Here is a 24501-nt window from a genome sequence, read left to right on the forward strand (position 1 = left end):
ATTTTCCTGGTCCCTTATTTAAGTTTTCTAGATTCCTGCTATGAGTGAGACCATCCGGTATTTTTCTTTTTCTTTTTGGCTTATTTCACTGAGCATGATCCCTTCCAGCGCCATCCATGTTGCAGCAAATTGCATGTGTTTATCTTTTTTGAATGCTGAGTAATATTCCATGGTATATATGTACCACATCTTCTTGATCCAGTCATCTATAAAATGCTGTATTCAATTTTGAAAGCCATGTTGTTCATTAAGATCAGCAAAACCGGCCTCCCTGGTGGCGCAGCAGTTGAGCACTGGGTTGTGAAGCTGCCTGCAGCCTCTGCAGCGCTGGTTGAATTCCCGGCTGCTCCCCGGCCACCGGAGGAGGGTCCCACATGGCGTGCAGACCTCTCCTGCTGCCCGCTGCTCCCCTCAGCAGTGTACGTGGGTCCTTCTGCCTGCTCTGCTCCCTGCTCTGGCTCTGGTGAATTCTCTCACCCTCCTGTGCCTCTGACTGTACCCAGTGCTTGTATAAATAAATAAATAAATCTTAATAAAAAAAAAAACCAGCAAAACCCTTCTTGCTTACTTACTTTTGGACTTTGTAGTTAGCTTTAGAATTTTTAGGGAGTGTATTTTTGGGTGGCGTGGGAACTTTATGCTATGAACAAAAGGACAGACTGGGATGAGTAGGGACACTGGACACAGCATGTGAGACTGATCATATTTTCTGTTTTTAAAAATATGGGAAGGAATGTTGGGAAAGGATCAGGAGTGTCATTGGCAGAATGCTTCAGAGTGACATGGATCAGAAATGGCCCCCTATGGGGAAACTAGGTAGTTTCTAAAACTTCATCAAACTATACCTCACTTCATCCTTAGAAATATTAGAAAATGTATATATGTACAGACCATCCCAAGAGTCACAAAATATATATGGGTTGTCTTCCAGGACTGATTAGTCCTGAGACAAAGAATGAGGAGGTAATTGTAACTGTATATACCATAGAAGTTATAGTTGAAAGACACCTTAAAGAGCATCAAATCCAATCCCTTCTATTACCAATGAGTAACTAGAAAAAAGAGAGGAAAGATGCAAAGAACAAGCATAAACGCCTGAGGGTAGCTTGATAATCTATAGTTTAGTAGAGAGGGTCAGGGTGAAAAAGAAAAAGAATTGTCTTACAGTGCAGCATAATCCTTTCTGGTGGTGCAGGGGTTAGAGTCTCAGCACTATCAAACTATAGTCAGCCACTGTGGCATGAGTTAGATCCAAGCCAGGGAGCTGACCCACATGGCACAGCAGACTTCTATCTCACCTACTGCTCCCCTCAGCAGTGTATTTCAGTCAATCATCCTATTCTGTACTCTGTCTCTGGTGAATCCTCTCACTCCCGACACCTTTTCCTGCACCCCAGTTCTTGTATGCATAAATAAAAGTAACTTTTTAAAAAAAGAGTAAACAATGGATCCTGAGGAAGCAGCACAGTTGTTATCCTAAAAAAAGGTAGGTTGTCCCTCAGGCTGATGGTGGCCAGAGGACCATCTGCTTTGGTGGGAAGTAAAACTCAACACACAATTTTATTTTTTTCCTTACATTGGATAAACCTTCAGTCATTTACATAGCTATACAATTTCAGGGGTACATTTTCACACCTCCTATTTATACTTCAGTCACCCTCCAGCAAAACTCCTAGCCCCTTTACCCTCTACCCTCCTCCCCATTCCTGCTAGTAACCAATATGCTTTTCACAAAGTCTAAGAATTATTTTTGTTGTGCTTTGCCAATATTCCTTGTTATTTATATTCCACAATAAGTGAAACCATCCAGTTTCTGTCTTTCACTTATTTCTCTTATGTAATCACCTCAAGATCCATCCATTTTGTCCTCAAAATGTACTTTCATCTTTTTTCAATAGTTGAGACTATTCCACTAAGTACATAATCCACAATTTCTTGACCCAGTTATCTGTCATTGGGCACAACTTGGCAATTGTCAACAAAGAATTTTAGTTGTTAGCCCCATTGTAGATAAATTATTGAAGGTATTGGAACAGTAGGAACAGACTCCCCTTGCCTGCAACTACGAGCCACACTGCTCTGAATGTTCATCCTGCTGAGCACTGCGTCCTAGTGAGTTCTCGTTTTCTCCAGATTGCAATCCCACAAAGGAGCACCGCTGTGGAGATGGGCGCTGCATCCTGACAGAGTGGGTGTGCGACGGTGATCATGACTGTGTGGATAAGTCTGACGAGGTCAATTGCTGTGAGTGCCTGAGGACTTTCTTTTTGCTTCTATTTCCATTTCAGCCTGTTCTGGTTCTGTTGAAGAGTCTTAAGGTAGCTGTTATACTACTTATTTAATGCAAATCGAGTATGCCTGTTCGTACATTTTTTCTCTGGAATCTACACTATACTTGCTAGGGGATAATAAAATGATTGAAGAGACTAATAGTAACCAGAAAGAGTTAATGTGATATATTTTAACATATTTGAAGTAATTAAATTTTTAAATGTCTGCTTTTGTCATCCAATAAAAGTATAAAAAGTGAATATTTACCTATCATTTGAGGCAAAAGTAGAAATGTAGATTACACGATTTTTATTTTGACATAAGTCATATAAATTAACAGATGTGATGAATGCCCTGTATCTCCCTTCCCTGAACTGAATTGTCTTCTTGCCTGAGTTTTAGACATAGTGGAGCAGAGTGGACTCTTATCTTGACAGATCCTGGGAAAGCAATGGCATGATGCTCAAGTGTGATGATTCTGGTGTTGAGTCTTGATTCAAAAGCAGAGTTTTGATATTAGACAGTGAAGACCAAGGTCACATCAAACATGGGTTTCTGACGATTTTTAGACAGCCTTCAGCAATCAGAGGGTTGATGGTCACAAAGGAGTGGTCACTCCTTTGAAATGTCAGATGTCATAAGCAAGTTTTGAAATAAAGTGTTTATTGTGTGAGAGAGACTATACAATTTTTTTCACATATATTATTTCATTGATCATCAGTCAGGTAGGTAGAGAATTAAATGTTAGGCTTTGGAGTTAAAAATTTGCCTTTATCTCTGGCCCAAATTTTTAACAGTCATATGACTTTGAGACAGTCACAACACTCATCTTAAGCTTCAGATTCTGTATTTTAAATAAGGTTGATCATATCTGCTTTGAAAATTTGTTATGAGTATTTGAAATTATGTATATAATATTCCTATCACTGTTATTGCCATAGAGTAAGCCTTTAATCAATTGTACCTTTTTTAGTAGTAATAATACTGTGGCCTTCATTAATGTTATTTCCCACTACCTTGTTAGCAAGAAAAAATACTTTTGAGTAAGTACTATTTAATATGGCAGGAGAAATTCTGAAAAGAAAGTTTACCATTCCGAAATGACAGGAAATTCAAAAAATTCATAAGTTCATTTACACAGAACATTTAGAGCTTCAGAACACTTCATTTCTAAGTAATAAACCAGGTAAACAGGAATCAGTTATATGATGTACACACTGACAGTGGTGCACATGAATAAAGTGAATATTGTTTTGTCATCTCCTAGCCTGCCTCAGCCAGGGTCTGGTGGAATGCAGAAATGGACAGTGTATCCCCAGCACTTTCTGGTGTGATGGAGATGAGGACTGTAAGGACGGAAGTGATGAAGAGAACTGCAGTGACAGTAAGTTAATGCCACAGTCCCTCAAATATTCCTTATTGATGGACCTTCACTTGGGAGCAAAGCAAAAAAGTGGAAGTTCCTTAGTGACTCAGTAGGATTCCCAAATAACAATATCAGTTTGCCTAACACAGTGGTCCTCAGAAAACCCTTTCTTGTGGCAAATACAGTTCTCAAGCAACTTATACTGAAAAATTATTCTTAAGGGAGAAGAATAGAAGATAAACACAAATAGCCTGGGCAGATTCAGTTAACTGTTTTATGGGGAAGGGCATATAAAGAGAAAAGTTTAATGTATAGTATTCAATTCAGTTAGATTAGATTCCAATTAGAAGGAATTGGCTTCTGAAATTAAATGTAACAGCTTCCTAAAATAACCATGTTCACAGAGGCAGTTTAATGCCTCACATTACCAAGCAATATACTTAAACACACTATAAAGGGAGTCTGATAGCCATCTGTGAAACTAAAAAGAAAACATGAATCAAATAAATTGGTTTTAAAAATGAATATTTCTATCAAAAAACAAAGTTCCATATTGATTGTTTTAAGCCCCCATTTCTATTGAAGCATCTCTCAGTACAGGCTTGTAAGAACATCCCTAGATCTAAAATTCACTGTATTTGTTCATAAGTGACCTTACTATTAATCAACATACCTACTTAAGAATGTGACTGCAGCCCAACTGCTAGGATTCAAGCCCAGCTCTGCTACCAACTGTCTGCTCATCTCAGACACTTTATTTACCCCAGTATGCTTCATTCAAAACTTCAAAATAATGGTAACTGTTTCACTGGCACATGGTGAGCTCTCAGTATTAGTTATTATGCTGTAGTTGTTATTTTAAGCATTTATTGGCTATATCTACCTAAAATCAGCTAGTAAGATTGGTCACTTGTGGATAAATTGGTTTTGTCATGATGAATATTAATCATTAGAATAGCTTTAATGAAAAAACTTTCCAGATTTAAAGGGAGAAACTTTTAATCCAGGTTTATTACATACATACATAATATATATCATGTATATATTATATATAAGATAATCTATTATGTGATTGTGTGTATGCATACACACACACATATATATATATATTATATATACATATATATATGGAGAGAGCGAGATTGAGCTTAGTTTTACCAATTTGGAAATTCTTTTCTAGGCATGACTTAGTATATCTTCCCTTTGAATCAAATTGTTGTCTATCCACATAGTTCATCTCTCTGGCATAATTAAGGATTTCTCACTATGCAACAGAAGGATTTGCAAATTATTTCCTTACATTTATGAGATGTAAAGAAGTCATAGCATAAAATAGATTGAAAATAAAAGGTTAACATAGTTATATACGCTAGTTCAACGTAGTAATGTATGTGGTGGTGCTAACACACGGTCAATCACCAGGAATTTAGTGCAATCATGGTGATTGCAGACTCCCATGGAGGAAGGCATGACAGAAAAATACACACATCAGTGTCTGACCACGAGGTGATGTATGCCAGGAAGGAAGCTTCAGGGCGCTAGGATGCACGTATGGGATGCACGCCTGGTGAGGGTTTTAGGGAAACTTCCGTAAACAAGAGTTATTGGAGGTAAGATCTGAAGAATGAGTGGAGTTAACTAAAGAGAGTGGGTCTGGAGAAAGCATTTGGGACATAGGAAACCACTTGGCCAAAAGTGCTAAGATGGGAGGAAACAAGCTATTTTAGGGTACTGGGAGAGCAGCCTTGATTTGAGAGTTCAGCGTAAAGGGGAGCGTGGTGCTACAGAATCAGTCTCAATAGTGATCATAACTTGGTTCTCCTAGACAAGACATGGGAGAGATGTAGAGGCCATTTCTCCCAGGATTTTGGGCCTTATTGAAAACTTAGGCTTTGACAACCCTCAGGTTCTGCTCTCAGGTTAGTCTCCCTCACCCTCCTTTTCAGTGGCTTAAGTATCAGTGCATTTTCCTATTCCAGGCCTTTGCATATTGCATATTCTGTCTGCCTGGGAAACCTCATCCCAGCTTACCCCATATGCTTGAAAACACTGTGGCAAAATTGCCCCTTACTGCCTTAGTTTGCTTCCACTTCACCTTACATGTATCTTCAGTAAGGTGAAGCTGTATTTAAAGTTCTAGAATTAGAGTAGAAGCTATGGTGCTCTTTAGCTTTAAAAGCTTAGTGCCTAGCTTATCACACAACATATTGCATTACATACACTTAATAACCACTGAAATAATAAATGCATGTTGTCTTAAATTTCTTTAAGAAATGAAAGTCATGGAAATTAACCTGGTCTACCAACCTGGTTTATGAGAGAGAGAGAGAGAGAGAGAGAGGTTGAGATTTCTTTTCTACAAGGCTATGATGTATATATTGTTGCACATTAATAGTACTGCATAGGAGGAGTTCAGTATAATAAACATGGTTAGAATTATAAATAAGAATGATTATATGTATACATAATACTATTGTTCATACTTAAAAATGTCTTGCAAGATTTTAGATTCCAGATGATGTGTCTGAAATTAATTGACTGTAATAGGGAAAGCTAGAAAGATAATGTGCAGTAATTTATGACTTTATCCATTTAATCTACAATTTAGCAGGAAATCAATGGGAAAAGCAGTTTCCTCTCTACATACCTTAAGGAAAAGCCATTAGACTAATGTTACTGCTGTCATTCATTTGGAAACCAAAAACCCAATTCTCGGGTCATCACTGTAGGCCAGTGATATTTTCCAAGGACCTTCAGAAAATATGGGTAACAGCTGCATAAAATTTGTAACAAAGGATCCTCTTGCATTGGTGTTGATGCCTTTTTATTATTAGAAAAAATTATTATTTATTATTAGAGAAATTATTTATTATTAGGGAATACATTTTCTTTAGTGGGAAATCTAGAGCTAAGAGAAAATGTATTCAAAATTTCAGCATCTTAACAAGGGTGGTGGGAATTGTACGGGGACTATAACCAAGATGAAAATGTATACATTGTATAAAAATGAAAAATAAAATGTAAAAATATATAAAATAAAATAAAAATTTCAGCATCTTTAGGTTAACCTTTCCCTCACATGACTTGACTTTTATTTGTGGTCAAGTATGTGCACCTATACAAATATAAAACATTCTCTTTTTTTCCACTAAAAGCAACTATGACTCCCTTTTTTTAAAAGACGGGCTGTCTTTTATTTCTTTATTCCTACGTTGAGTCCTTTTGGAATAACTGTGTCGTATTCATTCAATTGCCAAAAAAGTCAATCCAGACAGTACCTATTCAACATGTGTTCAGTATTTATGGAGAAACTGGAAGGAAATTAAAGTTGTATTACCCCTTGTCTCCCCCAGACATTCTTGATCCTTTAGATCCTGGTGTAAGGAATTTATAGATGATAAAAGCGAATGTGCTTTTCCCCCCACTTTAGGTCAGATACCATGTCAAGGAGACCAAAGATGCCTCTACAATTCCTGCCTTGACTCATGTGGTAGCGCTCCCTGTGAGCCCAACAATGGTCAGAATAACTGTAGTAAGTACAGCAGCTGATAAATGCAATCACTGTGACAGGATATGCATTCAACTTGTTTCTTTTTGCATTGACATGAAAATGCTGAAGTCTGGCATGCCTCCAAAATATGCACATCCATTTTCTTTTCTTTTTTAAAGGTTGCATGTGGTAGCAGAAAGGATACAAAATGGTCTTAATTAACTTAAATCAAAAACAAATGTGTCATTGTGAATAGACTATAAATCTACATTGCTTAATATCATTACCATTACTTTCAACTCAACAGCAGCTCCTATATATTATATTCTTGGCTCTATCTGCATACAGATGCTATCTTTTTTTTCTTTTTTAAAGTACAACTTTGAAAGCGGAAACTATCCAAAAAGCAAATTATTATGAAATTCTTCTAAATAACCACATAGAACTATCAGTCTGTTAAAATCTATACTCTCCTTTCCAGGAACTTTGTTGACCTATAATGCTCTTGCAGCCATTATTTTAATTGTATCACGACAATGTAACAGCTCCAAATGGTGTAAACATGTGTGTCTCTTTAACTGGCTTTCAGGAGAGGGAGAGAGTAGGGAAAGATAGAAGGCACAGAAGCAACAGAGAATGTGATAGATTCTCACAGGAAATTTAAAATGAATTAGAAAAGCCCCACAGACTGATTTCTAGCAATGATTTCTTACTTCTCTGGACTCTGCTTTCATAGTCTACTCACTGCTTTCACTTTTTATAGTTCATTTTTGGCCTCACCTTCAGCTTCAAGTTTGAAACTTAGAAGTTGTCGTTCAGTTGGCAAGAGGGTATAACTTATTGACACATATACTCTCAATCAAGGATGCTGGGAGGTTGAGAGTCTCAAAGGTTTAATCTTTGATTTGCTGCAGTTTTGGAGTCCTAGTTTTACTTCATGACCCTTTTGGGTCAAGGTAGAATTTATTGGGGTTACCCCTGTAACTATCATGGAATCTCAAAGGGTGAAAACATTGGTCTGGGAAGGAGTGTGAGGGAGGCAACCAGTTAAAAACCTAGCTGGGTAGGACTGTTCATTTAGATTCATGAGTATTTTTTTTTCCTTCTTTTATTTATTTATTTATTTATTTATTTATTTATTTATTTATTTTTTAAATAATAAATTTTATTTTTATATTCCCCATACAATTGCAGCCCCCCCCATTCTGACCCCAATCCCTCCCCTCCTGCCCCCGCCCCCCTAAAAGTGTCTCTAGTTCATAGTTTTTTGTTGATTTTGATTTTCACTTTCTTATAGTTATTCATTTTCCTGGTCCCTTATTTAAGTTTTCTAGATTCCTGCTATGAGTGAGACCATCCGGTAATTTTCTTTTTCTTTCTGGCTTATTTCGCTGAGCATGATCCCTTCCAGCGCCATCCATGTTGCTGCAAATTGCATGTGTTTATCTTTTTTGAATGCTGAGTAATATTCCATGGTATATATGTACCACATCTTCTTGATCCAGTCATCTATTTTTGGGCATTTGGGTTGTTTCCAAAGCTTAGCTATTGTAAACAGTGCTGCTATAAACATAGGAGTGCAGGTGTTCTTTGGAATGGATTTTTCTGTGTCCTTTGGGTAAATACCTAGGAGTGGAATTGCTGGATCATATGGAAGCTCTATGTTTAGTAGGTCCAGAAATCTCCACACAGCTCTCCACAGTGGTTGGACCAGTTTGCACTCCCACCAACATTGCAGAAGAGTTCCTTTTTCTCCACACCCTCGCCAACATTTGTTGTTGCTAGTTTTTTTAATATGTGCCATTCTCACTGGTGTAACATGGTATCTCATGGTAGTTTTGATTTGCATTTCCCTGATGACAAATGATGTTGAACATTTTTTCATATGCCTGTTGGCCATTTGCATTTCCTCTTCAGAGAAGTTTCTTTTTAGCTCTTCTGCCCATTTTTGGACTGGATTATTTTCTTTGTTGTTGTTGAGTCTCATCAGCTCTTTGCAGATTTTTGTGATCAGTCCTTTATCATTAGTGTTGGGTGCAAAAATGTTCTCCCAGTTGGTGGGGTTTCTCTTTGTTTTTGTTATTGTCTCTTTTGCTGTGCAGAAGCTCTTAAATTTGATGTAGTCCCAGCTGTTTATCTTTGCCTTCACTATCACTGCTTTGGGTGATGTGTCTGTAAAGATGTCTTTGATGTGCAAATCACGTAGTGTTTCGCCTATATTTCCTTCTATATATTTTATGGTTTCAGGTCTTATGTCTAGTTCTTTATAGATTCATGAGTATTTAAATAACCGTTTGGCTAAAAGCAATGATACCCTCTTCAATTTCCATTTCCCATATAAGTTTAGATAGTTATTAGTCTGATTGGTATTAGTCACTTGCTCTCAAATGATTTAAGATACATGTATGTGTGTATGTGTATGAATGTATGTGAGTGTGTGTGGTAGATGTATATATGTATATGTGTGTATATATTTAGGGGTAGGTTCATTGTTCAACTCTATAGATTTTTCAATCTGCCTGGGACTTTTTCAGAATTACTTCTTTATTTTACCTTAAACTTGGGATTAGTAATTTTGAACAGTGACAGTGTTTTCTCTAAGACATGTTTATAATTAAAATTTCAGGTGGTTTCTGACATGGCTGTTACTGTTAGACACAAAAATGTCAAAAGGTCAATGTTTGTATCTAGTTGGGTGGGAAGTACTGGATGTATGTTATCCTATTTTCTCTCTGTTTGAACTATTTAAAAATTAAACATTTAAAAATGGGTTATTACCTGCCAAAATTAGAAGATGTAGGAAGAACACTAAATAACTCTTGCTCATACAGTCAGCCAATATTTACAGAGTGCATACAAGGTGCAGTGTGATGGGCACTGGGCATTTTAATGCCAAAGAAGGGAGACATAATTTTAACCTTCCTGGAGATAATTTTTCAGCATGGGAAAACATACTGCCTACTTCTCAGTCACATGCTTCTCCAGTCTTCTGTTTCAAACACACTCACTCAATTTTCCTAGTGTCTCACTGTCTCATCAGCTTCCTCACTCACCATCAATATTTTTGCCAGGTTCCCTTCATGTATATTCAGCAAATATTTGAACATCACCTCTTCTAAGTGCTAGGTACTGGGCTAGTCATTGGTTCCCTCTCTGTTTAAAAAAAATGTATAAATGTATACACTTACTTTCCAGATGAATGTAAAGATATTATTATTTATTTTTTAAAGAACTTAATGATAATTGCATGTGTGTGTTGGTTCTCTGTGAAGATAAACAAGTAGCATTTCCTCTCAGAGTCCTTCATGCCCTTGAAAGTGTAATTACTTATAGATCTTATGAAGATCTTTGCCATTATCAGAAACTACTTAGACCCATGGGGCACTCCCTTCTGTGGTTCTGTGGCAGTGAAGAGTGGATATTCTGTCTGGCAGAGTGAACCTTACTCTGAAGTCACTGGGAGTCTAATTCTTGAAGACATAGGTTCTTATAAGTCCATAAAATTTCATATAACTTTCTAGTGATCCCTAAGATATGCTAAATAGGCTTAAAATCCTCAGGTGACTCCCATGTAGAGTCAAGGATATAAATTATGGCTTCAGTTGCCTGTTTATAACTAGACTGCAGGGATATGTGACATCCCTGAAACTGGGTATGAAAAAATCTTCATAGTTTTCAAAAATTTTTAATGGAGAAGATCTATGGCTAATCTCCAATTCCCCAAAATACCTAGGGTTTAGGAAAAAATTAAAAACCACATCTGATATTCTTGTGTACTTTTGAGCACAAAGTATCTCTGTATCACTGAATCCACTCATAGCCCAGAATCTTTAACATTGTTGTGCCATACTGGAATGCCAATACAGAACCTCCTTGTCTGAGTGGGTAGGAGCAGAAATGTTCTTTCCCCTCATTTCTATCACAGTGTGCAGTGTGGACAGTTGGGAGAACCCGAGGGAAAGAGCAGCACTTGGGCATGTGTCTGTCCCCACCAGTCTGTGCCCACGAAGCAGCTATAACTGTCATGACCCAAGGACCTTTCCAAGTTTCCCATAGTGACCCACCAGCCTTTTGTGCTACATATTTATACATGCAGTTTTTTCTCCAACACCAAGGAAGAAATCACTATCTTTGATTTTGGATATTTTCCCACTACTCTTATCAATATCCTGTCCTTTCTTTGCAAAATCTAGTTCAAAGGAACAAATAGCAAAGTGGGGGGGGGTGTAGCAAAGAGGCTAAACACCCTATTGGTTAATAAGGACTGCAGTCTTTGGGAGTAGATAGTAAACGAGAGGAAAGATCTCTTTATAAAACTATTCCAACTAGTAAGTGAAAATCAGTGGTTGAACTAGAACATTACCACTAGGTAACATAATGAATTAATGGCTTGAAGCATTGAGCATCTACAGCTGCTGACAGAAAAAAAAAAAATCAGACAGGATGTGCCTTCTGGTGAAAGAATACTGCAGCACCTCTAATCTTGCCAAAGGGATGAAACCTAATCAGTCCTCTGGATTCAGTTGCCAGTGTTCAGGAAGCAGGGAGGACGGGGAACATGTTTAATCTCACAGGGAGTGTGCAATCAGCAAACTTCAAATTTTGGCACATCCAACAGGTCAAATCCCTGGGTTCTTCAGTAGTTAAATCATAAGGAAAAATAAAGGGATGGAGAAGGAAACTGGATATTTAAGAGACATAAAAGACAAAACAAGTTTTAAATAATGGACAAGCCTAAGCTCTACTATCTGGGACGTGAGACACACTCAGGTAATACAACTACAAAGAAAAGCAAGAAAGTGACAATAATAAAACCCAGTAGTTTCTTGGGATGGGGGGAGAAAACTGATAGAAGGCAGGGTACATGGAATATATGACAAAGGTCATTTTCTTGATCTGGTTGGTAGTTATAAGGGTAAAAACTCATCAAACTATTTAAAATAATGATAAAAAAGAGTGAAAACTGAGGCCAAGATGATTCTTAGAATATTACATATGTCAATAAATGTTGAAAAATGACATTTTCTCATGTAAATGGTCAACTGATACATAGTTTCAGTGACTTCAGAGTATTGCTTCAGGATAAGAATGCAACACCATTTAGTGAACAATCCAGTGTTTAGGTTACATTTAACAAAATTTGTCAGACTTTGAAAGGTGGGATATCCATGAGATTCCATTAGGATCATTTTTTTTCCCCAATAGATATTAAGCCTCATTTATATTGTGGACACTGTACTAGGCACTGTGTCAAACTTGCTTGGGTAGTAGTCCAATATCATTTAAATATCCTCACATGTTTGTGAAGTGATCGCCCTCTAGAGGTTTTTTAAAACAGGATAGTGAGTGAGTCAAATGCTTAAGATAAAAAAGCTTATTGATTCCATAAATCATAGAATTTGGGTTGACAGATATCTTGAGAGTTTATCTTAGTTAGCATTCTGTGAAGAATGCCTTATGAAGAAATGAAACACAAGATTCAATCAGCCTTGCTACATTCAATAAAGATCTCCAGTATAATATATGACCATAACTTAATCCTTTCATCTCCCAAGACTTGAAACACTTAAATGTTATGTCTTACTCCAAATCAAAAGTGATGTGTTCTCCACACATCAAAGGAAAGAAAAATGTTCTATGTGATGTCTATTAATCATTTAAATGAAATACACCAATAAGAAATTAAAATTTGATAAAGTAGTAGGAGAGAGAAGGACCGAATTAAAACTCTGAATGAGCCCACTTTTGTAAAGCTATACATACATTAAAGAAATTAGGAAAAATTGCATTCAGAACTACATCCACTGATCTGTCAGATGGTTTTAATAAGTATGCAACAAAAAGCAAGTTGAAGAGTAATCAGAATAATACACTTCTACTGTGGCACCGTGATTGTATGTGTGTAAGTGCTTGTATGTGAGGATATGAGCATGTAAAAGGCTTCAAACCTTTCTGTTGGCTTTCACAGATGGTGAGAGAAAAGGGAGTGAGGAGATCCTGAACTTTCTTTTTATGCATCTTTGTATTGTTTTGAGGAACATGCATTTTTTTGGTAATCTGAAATCAAAATATTTAAAGGTTTCTCCTTTTTCACAAATCAAAGGAAATAATTAACAGAGCCAACTTCTTATCCTTTTTCTTCTTTCTTCCTTGTACTCTCCTCAAGATTTTACCAACTATGCAGTGTTACTCCCCAGTAAAATGAGACAATAGCATGCTTTGTCTATAAGACTTTTCATCTGGTCAGTTTCAGGCTCCTCAGCAACACAATTTGCAAAGCCTCAGGTTCTTTACATTGAGAAGTAGCCCTGGCTGTTTTAATATTTCACCCAGAATTTATTGCTAATCTATTTGCGCGCATTCCACTTCTTATTGAAATAATTAAATTTAATTTAGATAATTATGCTTAATAAAGCATGGAGTTTTTGGTCAGCGCTCATTCTACAAAGACACTTTTTGATTACCTCTCATCTCTGGGAATGGAACATATGTACCAGGATAAAGTGGAGCTTTTCTCCCAAACTCCATTGATCTTAAAGTTTCCTAAGTCACTTTTGCTTCACCTGGTCTCACTGGGCTCTTAGCAGTTGTTCAACAGCCTATCCTAGCCTGTTCATTATACTACTACTACCAGCACATATGTCTTTCTCCTTGTGGGGATTGTGGAATTACTCAATGGCGGATGATAATTTTCACTAGTTTTGCATTTTAAGATCATTCTTGACACTTCTCTACCACCCCTCTTTCTTCCTTCATTCTGATTTTCTTCTAGGTGCAGATTGTGAGAACAAGAAATAGTTTCATTTCTGAGAAATCTCAGAACTGCATGTGTGGAGGGAAGGAAATAAGTAAAGAATACAGCAGAGGGCAATGAGTATATGGTGGCAACAAACTTAATATGCTATAGCGCTCAAAAGAGACCCATCCTGGGAATGAGAGGGGGAATTGGTTGGCTGGGAATCCCTTCTGGAATAGGTGAGCTGAATCCTGCAGGTTAAGGAGGAGTTAGCTTGGTGGGGAAGATGGGAAAGGATTATTCTCAGACAACAGGTGCTATGACTGCATTTGATGGGGTGATTACAAGTATGTCAAGAAAAGAGGGTAAGAGTACTAACAGCCCACAAAAACATGCAATTCTTAAAATATATGGTGTTATCAAAGAAATATTTCTGATACGATGGCCCTAGGTGATGGAGCTAGTACGCTTGGCTATGGTTGGAGTGTGAAACAGCTTTGATCATTAAACTGAAGGGTTAGATTTTGTCTCATTGATCATGAATCATGGCCTCTTCCTGCTTTGAAATCTTCTAGCATTTTATTTTAATGCATTGATCAACAATAAAACATATAGAAAAAAGTCACCTAGTTCCCTACTTAGCCAAATTCATTGATAACTTTTTAAATGACTGTGAAGATAATTGAGACTATACCAGTTTAGAAGTAATGAATGAACCAGAAGAACAAGACAAAGTAAATATAAAAGGAATCATAAAAGAGAGCTGCTTTCAGATAAGCTGAGTTAAGGAAAAAATGAAAAAGACTATCTAAAATGTGTGCTGGATACTGTCTTAGCAGCTACATATACAAAAGCGAATCTTGATTCAGCACTTCCTTAATCAAATTACTAATCTCTTGATAACAAAATACTACCTGCATTCTGGTCTTTGCACTTTCAAGAAAGAGATTACAATAGACTTCAATTCCATAAGTTTTCAAGAAGTTGTTTTGCATGTGAAATTTGGGTATATGCATCTATGTGTGTTTTCTCGTTAGGTCAATGTGAACCGATTACATTGGAACTCTGTATGAATTTACCCTACAACCATACAAACTATCCAAATTACCTTGGCCACAGGAGTCAAAAGGAAGCATCCATCAGTTGGGAGTCTTCTCTTTTCCCTGCACTTGTTCAAACCAACTGTTACAAATACCTCATGTTTTTTGCCTGTACCATATTGGTACCAAAGTGTGATGTGAATACAAGCCAGCGCACCCCACCTTGCAGGTAAGATGCGTCTCCCTCAAACATCCTCATTTTCACTCAGGGAGAACCAGGGGAATAAGACCTCATTTGAGTTTAGACAAAACTCATGTTGCTAGGGGTCTCTGTATTGAGCAAATTACACATTTAAACAGTAAAGACATAGGAGTTATGAAATGAATATTTCAGCTAGTCTTCACTACTGAACCAATACCAAACAAGGGAGGTATAAATGAAATTTGATCATAGTACATGTATTTTAATCAAAGAACATCACACATTTCATTTGGGTGCCTTAAGCAGTGTAAAGAATGTGAATTACCAAAAGAAGGGGTGTATATTTTTCTTATTTTTCTTTCTCTGGCAACACTGATGCATTAAAGTCCTCCCTTCTGATAGCACTCAAAAGTTAAAGACATCACAAAGGAGCAGCTGGAAGGAGACCTAATACCAACCTCACAAGTTATATTGGGGATGAGCCCCGCTGATGTTTCTCAACCCATTTATATGAAACACAGGCTAATATTTCAAGAGTGCAGCTTGAACTTAATGATAACACTGATACTCTGTGGGTTAAGAGAACTACTCTGGAATCTACTAACTGATTTCTGTAGCCACTGGGTAGCCTGAGACAGATTATTCAGTCTCTCTCAGAAAAAGTAAAATCAGGAATTGGAATGATGGTGGGTTTGGTTTATTATGCAATTAAATAAATGTGGAAAAATGTAAAATGCTTCAATTTGACTATGAGGCCTGAATCAACAATAGTGGCAGTTTGCCCCTCTTCCATGTCACATGTATGGTGCTGTAGTCAGAAAATGACTGACTGCCGAGGGGTGGGGAGTGAGGGGGTGGATCCTGTTATCTTCAGGACTGTTTTCCATCAAGGTGTGCATATATGGCTGAACTTGTCTGCATGTGAGTGGTAACCATATGTTGGGATCAAAATTCACTTAGAAAAAAAGCAATAATATCAATATAGTGGACAGATGGGAAAACAATAAATTACACACCAAATTTCAAATGGATGACAAGGTAGGGGAATCTATAGAGTTGGGACGGGAAGTAATAAAATTTTAAAATCACTTTGGGAACTAAACGAATTATACAGAGTAAAGCTTAATGTTGGTTTGGGCAAATTAATTCTGAAAATTTCTGTTAAATGCCTTTTAAAGTATTACTAAAGGAAACCACCAATTTTATGTTAAGAATATATTCTTAAATCTTGTTCTACTTTCACTAAGCAGAGTGAATGATAGTGAGTACTTTTGATAGTACTTAACAAAATTTGTTTTTGACTTTCTTTTCATGTTACATATTTATTTTCTTTCAAGTTTCCCTAATGTAGTAGTCTCTGGAACAAATTTGTAGCCACATATAATTTATAATTTCAGGGCTTGAGTTTCATGTTTTAAAATGCCTAGGATGAGATTGATTCTGAAATGACTTTTAGTCAACATTTTGGTGAGCTTCTTTTAGACACTTCAGTTCTATTTTTTATTTTTTTTTTAGGTTAACAGGATTTACTGAGCAATCATAAGTGAGAATGGACATTATTCCATACATTTTGGGATTCTTATGGTGAAAATAAATCTAGAAAGCAAATGAAGGAGGCAGAATGAGCATATTCAAAACACACAGAACAAAAGATTCAGTTCTATTTCTTAAGTTTACATATATTTTCCCTTTCCAGTGGCTATCAAAATGAAATTGACATTTTGATATATGTTTATAAAGAAAAAAATATGGTAAGAATAGTTTATTATTATATGAAACAATATATCGTTGCTTTTGCCAAGTCTATTGATATTAAAATTTAGTTTTTAAGTTCTAGGTCTGAAAAATCTAACATTGCCAGAGCTTACATTGTGCTAAAATAAATACTTTAGAGCAGTTCTACTCTATCATCTTCCAGATGACCTTTTGAGGAAGGGCACAGCCATCGGGGTTACTGTCTATGATTGAGCACCATGCAAATCATGATGAAAACAGTAATCCTGCAGTTGTACTCTCATATATTGTATTATTTCCATGCTAGAGAAAAAATAAGTGGTAGGCTTAGGCATTATACAGTCTTCCATACAAATGGAGTATCATCTGGTTAATGTTAAATAGCAACAGCAATTGATCTATATACTTTTTTTTTAACAAATCATCAACAAAATTATTTAGTTTAACAGAAAGCTATTGAAGAATACTGAATTTCCCATTTTTGCAAACCTAGAATGGAAATGCCATGGCTTTGTCTTCATCCCAAATTCCTAGACTAAACCAGCATCAGATCATTCACTTCCTTGTCTGGACTTTAAACAGAGTTTAACTTTTCCCCATTTGATTGCTAAACTTTCCCTATAAGTTTCTGGCTGGACTGGAAAAAATCTTTCTGAAATGCCTGTCCAATTCTGTCTAGAGAGTCAAAAACAGAGAGAGAGAACTTTGTTGAAATTAACTTATAGTTTAAAAGTTGAAACTTTTAAGAAATAAAGAATTTAGAAGGAAATAAGAAATTTGCCTATGATTTTACTTTGGCTAGGTTTATTTATTTTTTTTTAATGATGTAGCTATTCCTTGGTAATATATTGGGGCAAAACTGAAGTTTTTTTTCATAGGCATTAAGGAAATCTGTGATACATACTGATACCTCAGTTTAAAAATATTCTGGGGACAAATGAGGTAGCATAGATGAAAGCACAATGGTTAGTTTATCTTTATTTTTTAAAAAAGATTTATTTATGCATACAAGAACTGGGGTACAGGCCAGAGGTGTGGGGAGTAAGAGGATTCACCAGAGACAGAGCAGGGAACAGAATAGGCAGAGCCACTGAAATACACTGCTGAGGGGAGCAGCGGGTGAGTCAGGAGAGGTCTGCTGTGCCATGTGGGCAGCTCACTGGCCAGGGGTCGAACTCATGCTGCAGTGGCTGCGGGTAGTTTCATAGGTTGCACCCCAACCCCTTGCACCAGTTTGCCTTATCTTTAAAGAAAAACTTTCTAACCAACTTAAGCACAGTAGAGATGGGTTTGGAAGAAGACCCAAACAATATTGGTAGAAGCTAACAAAAGTGATGGAGATAATTCCTTAGATAAGCCAGGTTGGCAGTCCTTTAGGTAAACTTTCTAAATGGCTCACATGACTTCTCACCAGAGGGAGAGCCCTCTGAGGTTGAGAATGTTGACACTTAGAAGGAAAAAAGAAAAATATCAGATGGTTTCACTTATAGGAGGAATATAGGGGAACCGATTAAGGCATCAGGGAAAAAAATAACAGAAAAACACACAAAACAATGAAACAAAACAAAAAGCCAGACAACTATAAGCCAGAGACATCCTGCAGGGGAGGATGAGGGAGAGGGATCAGAAACAGGGAGAAAGACCACAGGGGACTGTGGCAATGGTACGGAGTGAATTGGTGGTGGAAATTCTATGGGGACTACACCTGAGAAAAGAAAGCAAACATTGTTTAACAATGAACAATGATGTAAAATATAAATAAAAAGATTTTTTGACCCTTGATAGTAGTCCCCAAAGTGATGTTGTGGACTTCCCTGCTTGGCACAAAAACATTGGAGAATGTGTTTGTTAGAAAGATGGACGAATGACAAAGGCAAATTGCAGAGGGGAATCTGACTCCCAGATATTATTTAAGGGTACAAACTTGTAATTAGTGGACAAATAACTCCTAGAAGTATAAATGCACAATAGAGTGAATATGGGCAACACTGTCAAATGATCATCATCCAACTTGCCAAGAGTCTAGGTCTTAATTATTCCAAGAGCAAAAAAGAAATGATAATGCATGATATGCTAGAAATGCTATGTGTATCAATTATAATCACCTTGTGATCTATACATGTATCAAGTCTACATGTTTTACACTTAAATTTACACAGTATTATGGGACAAAAAACCAAAACAATGCACTGAAGTTCCTTTGGTGAGTGTGTGTTGCTGAAATGTATTCCCTCTGTAGAGATCCTCAGTTTGGTTTCCCAACACTTATGTACATGTGTATCTATGCTGGTAACACACAGACTCCCATCAATACAGAATTAAAACCTTACCTATATTCCTGATGTATGTCTTACATATAGCTATTATGCATCTAATGTTTTGTCTTCCTTGCTCCTGTAGAGTGCTGTGTGAACACTCCAGAGAGCATTGTGAGTCTGTTCTTGGGCTCGTGGGCCTACAGTGGCCTGAAGACACAGATTGTAACCAATTTCCAGAAGAAAACTCAGACAATCATACCTGCCTAATGCCTGATGAAGATGTGGAAGGTTAATTTTTAAATTAATTACAGTGGGGTGTCTAACATGGCTCACTTTATCAACTACCTTTATAAGTTTCTCTGTTGTTTTTTCTATTTAGTGACCAATCGGGCTTCCTAGGTGAGTCAGTCTGTGTAGTTGATGAAATTGAACAATTTGGTGCTCATTTGTTAGACATTGCCTTCCTTTTAGAAATAAATTGCAGAGGTAAATTTTAAATTCCAGGAGTTTATTTTAACCACACTTAACTCACAGAATCCACTATATTGTCCTGAAGGTTTATGGTGAACTGAACATAAAACCTTAATTCCTTCAAGTACAAAGCATTTGGAGATCTTCTAACATAGGATCATCGGGTCGAGAAATAGAATCATGCACTTGCCCACCAATTGGAAAGATTTGGATGGGAAACAATTCTGACAAGTTAGGATAGCTGGTTAGCTCAAAGCCACAGGACATTTCAGGCTCTGGCAATTGTCCATTTGGAAAAGAAAGATACTAAGATATGGGGAGGGCACCGAGGAGAATGCCCAGCAGCAGGCAGAAGAATTCTGTTAACTTTGGTTGTTTCAGATTTGCAGAGAACCATCCTTATCTTTAGTAACAGCTCAATAACATCCCACATGTAAAAAATTGATGGTTCTGGGTTTTCTATTTATTGGCAATAATATGGCCCATTGTTTTTTCTTTTTCTTTGTTGAGGTAGCGTTGGTTTCCAATACCCTGCACTATTTAGGGGAATGGCTCATTGTTTTTAACAGAATGCTCACCTAGTCACTTCAAGTGTGGCTCAGGCCGGTGTGTTCTGGCTTCCAGAAGATGTGATGGTCAGGCTGACTGTGATGATGACAGTGATGAAGACAACTGTGGTATGTATGTGAAATGGTGCTTTTATTGAATGTATGTAATAAGTAGTGACTAAGATTGAATGTGAATTGATTTTTTTTCTTAAATTATCAAAGTATCTGACCTGATTTGTTATATTTTTTCCTGTTAATTCTATTGATTTTCCCTAAACTACCCCTTCCTTTATAACCTTGATTATATATCTGCAAACCCTTAGTTAAAGAAGCACTTCCCAAATATAAGGAAATACTTTTATTATTGGAGGCTATAAAAAAGTTGGCATCTATTTCACAGTCAAAATACTAGTATCTTTGCACATGATTTCCATGTTAAATAGGCATCTAGATATACAAAGAGGGTGTTCAGTCTCCAACGTTCAAATTTAATTGGCATTCATTTTCATGCCCTCTCTGATTTTGTCTCTGTTGGCAGAGGATAAAACTCTTCTTGACGTTTCTGCCTTCGAGCTCCAAAATCACCAATGGAAAGGCCAGATATGCCAATGGTAATTTAAGTGAAGCTAATTCCCATTTTATTTCCCTTTGTACTTATAACCTCAGAATGTGTCAGGGAAAAGAGAATGAGCAATGCTCTTTACTAAATAATTTTTTGGAGTAAAACAAAATAATTGAAAGGCTATCCAAAGAATAGTTTGGTTATGATTATTTAATTTCTTCTGCTTTAAAAAAATTGACACTTTTTGTCATTGAAAACACATAAGGCAATATATCTTTTGAAATCATTTTATTCATTTGACCTTTCAGGTATGAAATATTGCTTTGCTCCCCAAAATGAATTTTCCATAGTAGACACTGCCCTTCTGGTCTAGACAAAATGTCACATGCAATCGTCTGCAATCCCATCAACTGCTATAAATATGGACAAATGTATCTTCTAGAAAATTAGAGCTGTCAGAATGACCAGGGGTAATTTTGTTATGGAGGAACATACAGTGTTTTGAAAAGCTAGTGTTATTTGCTTGTTTGTGGTCTTTACATGAAGAAATAAATCAAAACTCATTGAATAGCTCTTATATAAGTGATTTATTGAGAACTTATCAGATTTTTTTCACTAAACCATGACTTTGATGGGTTATGGTAATTTGAGATGCAATTTAAAATAGATTATCTCAGATTGTTCAAAGAGGTTATGTGATATTCTGTTAGGGTGGTTAGACCTAAATTTGTAATAGAGGACTAAATATTTCCAAAATATAAAGGCTTAGTCAAAATATAAGAGCCTTACCAAGATTAAAATACCTGAATATATTCTGCAAGAAAAAAAGGAAATTCAAAGCACTGTGGGGTTTATTTGACCCTAAAATGTGAGATTTCTAGTTAAATAATGAGTTTCATCACACAATTAATGCCATACCAGAAGAGTAGAATAAATTATCTAATCCCTATCAAACTCTGAAAATATTGATAGCACCACTGAGAGCTAAGGAGTGTTAAAAGTAAGAAATTAACACTTTTGGAGTAATGTGATTTGGCCCAATGGTATTAAGTTATGAGAAAATTCTCATTAAGTTTTCCAAAATGACTGATAGTAGAAATTTTACATACACTCCCCTTTGGGAGATATACACACATTTGAATGGGAATGCCCAATGCTTTGGAGGACATGTATTTAAAATCAAATAAGAAAGTCACATTGAGGAAGTCTCAATGGAGGGTTATTAGGAAATCATCCAGTTCCCATTTTGCTGACTTCCTCAATTTGTTTCCATGGGCATCTATGGGCATATCATTTAGCATTGCAACCCAGCTCCAGCAAAGCTGGGTTCCATAAAATACCACTTGTCTTTCTGATTTATTCTGTCTATTGTGGAGTTGAAGCCACTTAAAATGCTTGGGCTTTACTGAATAACGTGCCAATTAACTATTCACTGATCCATCTGTTGCTCCTCCAGAACTTCTAACAACATTATTTGGCTTTCTGCTCAAAACAATACTTATTTAATTTAGCTATAAAATAATTAATGTGTTAGAAATTTACTTTGGGTTTCTTTGGTTCATCTGCAGCAGGAAAGCAGGGGAGCCAAGGCCCACCATTTGCAAAAACATTTTAAAAATCTGTGCCTTAAAATTTAATGATGACATTGTTTTTCTGAAGTGTTGCTCTGGTGGCAAATTTTTATTATTGAAGTTGTTCTCATTGTTTATTACTAATGTAGACAACAGCTGAAAACACTGCCAGTATTAGAAATGGTTTTAGCAAGTATTTTGAAGAATTATGCAAATCTAAACATATTCCAGTGTTGTTTCATGGGAAGGAAAGCCTAAGTGATGGGCACGATTTACAGGATCAGCAAGAATCACTGCAATGTCTGAAAGGCTGATGCTTTGCCATTCATTGAACATACACTGTAGAGATGGAGTTAGCTGTCAAACTAATAACTTCATGAAATGAGTTTTTATTCAGTCTAGCCTTTTTCCAAGCATAGATCACTAAGCAATGGAGGATAAGAGATCTATGCAGAGAAAGGAGCAAGAACAATAAAAAAAGGAAAACTAAGGAAAGTGGCAATAGATTTATATTTCTGAATGTTACCTTCCTAGTGTAGGTTTGAGACAAGGGTTAGCTTTTGCTAGATGTATGTGCACAAATTGTGTGAGCAGCCAGAGGAGCAAGGGGATTTCTGGGCTGTGATATGAGCAGGAAGGTAAATTAGAATATAGTTAAAACAGTTTTTTGATAGCTACCATAAAAGTGAAAACCTCTATGACATGAATACAGCATCACAATTACTGATTGAGCACTATTCTCCATATGCACCATATGGAGAAAGATGAACACCAATACAAATACATTTGTATTTTAATGTCTTCCTATTTATCATGAAATGATTAAAAATTATTTCATCATCTAACTCTGATCTTCTCTTGAGCTCAACTAAAATTAAAAATTTAAATATAACCTGAACCTTTCCTCAAGGTCCAAACATTTTCAGTCTATGTTCAAAGCCTTGGACTTTGATATTGGTGGGTCTTCCAGCTTGATTTCAAGTTTTCTAAAAGATATTTTTCTGTTTGGAATCTTTAATAGTATTTGTATAAATTCTCATAGAGAAGGACTTAAATGGCTTTATTAGCACTCCAAATAGCAACCTTCCTGCCTCTTCTTCTTCTTTTTTTTTAAAGATTTATTTATTTATTTATTTATTTATTTATTTATTTATTTATACAAGCACTGGGAACAGTCAGAAGTGCGGGATGGTGAGAGAATTCACCAGAGCCAGAGCGGGGAGCAGAACAGGCAGAAGGACTGAAGTACACTGCTGAGGCAGGAGAGGTCTGAGCGCCATGTGGGACCCTCCTCCGGTGGCTGGGGAGCAGCCGGGGATGGAACCAGCGCTGCAGAAGCTGCGGGCAGCTTGGCAACCCAGCGCTCAACCGCTGCGCCACCAGGGAGGTCCCCTGCCTTTTCTTGTGGAAGAGACTGAGTCCTTGCTCTGTGACCAGCAGAGGACACAGTGAGAGTCCTTGTGTCCTTGTCATGTCACAAGCTCAGAGATTTTGGGATGAGTCTTTAGGACCAGTTTCTGATTACTCAATAGAGTATAATTTCTCCATATTAAGGGAGAGATGTTCCCCTTTCCTTTAGACATTTTGCTGCTTAGTTAACTGTTTCACTATCTTACATGGTGTCTTGGTCAGTCTCTGTGTAGACCTGGATTTGGATTTAAATCCTGATAAACACCTAGATGCTGTGTGACTATTGGCCATTCACTTAACTTCTTTAGTTCTGTTCCCTTACCTGTAAAATGGAGAGAATACATTACCCATCATTTCTTGGAATACTCAGAGCATGCCTTATTCAGTCCACAGAAGGCAGTAATCAAGAACCTAGTGCTAGGAAATCCAGGGAGCAATTCCCCTCAAAGGAGACCCCAAGGATCTCCCATGAGGGGAGGAGTCTTGTCTGCCTTGGTCTTATCTGGGACAGAGCAATGTCTTATTTATAACTGAAGGGAACAGGCTGTCATGTCATGTGCAAACATGGTCAATGTCCCCTCTTCCAGGATCACAGCCATTGAGGGGTACCTGCCTGCAGGTTAGAGCCTTTCCTATTTCTGCATCCTGCCCCTTTGCAGGGTATTAAACCAGAACATGTTGAAGAATATAACATGAGGAGGGTGCCCCTCAAAAGGGGAGACTCAGCATCAGGAGACTGTTGAGACTTTCTAGATAAAGAGGGAGATTCCAGACTTGTGCTAGGGCACAGCTCCCCATGACTATTCTTTGAGACTGGGGCTCTGTCACCTGGTTTGCATACT

General features: G+C 36.9%; 1 protein-coding gene across 2 annotated transcripts in view; it reads left to right on the forward strand.

The window, feature by feature from the left end:
- Window positions 1-24501, forward strand: part of CORIN (corin, serine peptidase) — a gene marked incomplete at both ends in the record, with an annotated part of 178757 nt that overhangs the window by 111844 nt on the left and 42412 nt on the right. The window contains 6 exons of one of the 2 annotated variants that reach the window (XM_084233149.1): window positions 2134-2244; window positions 3539-3655; window positions 7068-7169; window positions 14901-15132; window positions 19240-19385; window positions 20138-20245. In XM_084233149.1, coding sequence (XP_084089275.1) covers window positions 2134-2244; window positions 3539-3655; window positions 7068-7169; window positions 14901-15132; window positions 19240-19385; window positions 20138-20245 — 816 coding nt within the window. The remainder of the gene's footprint in view (window positions 1-2133; window positions 2245-3538; window positions 3656-7067; window positions 7170-14900; window positions 15133-19239; window positions 19386-20137; window positions 20246-24501) is intronic. The other variant, XM_084233150.1, reaches the window with a different exon arrangement.

This window comes from Talpa europaea (genome assembly GCF_964194135.1).
Source record: "Talpa europaea genome assembly, chromosome: 5".
NCBI lineage: Eukaryota > Metazoa > Chordata > Mammalia > Eulipotyphla > Talpidae > Talpa > Talpa europaea.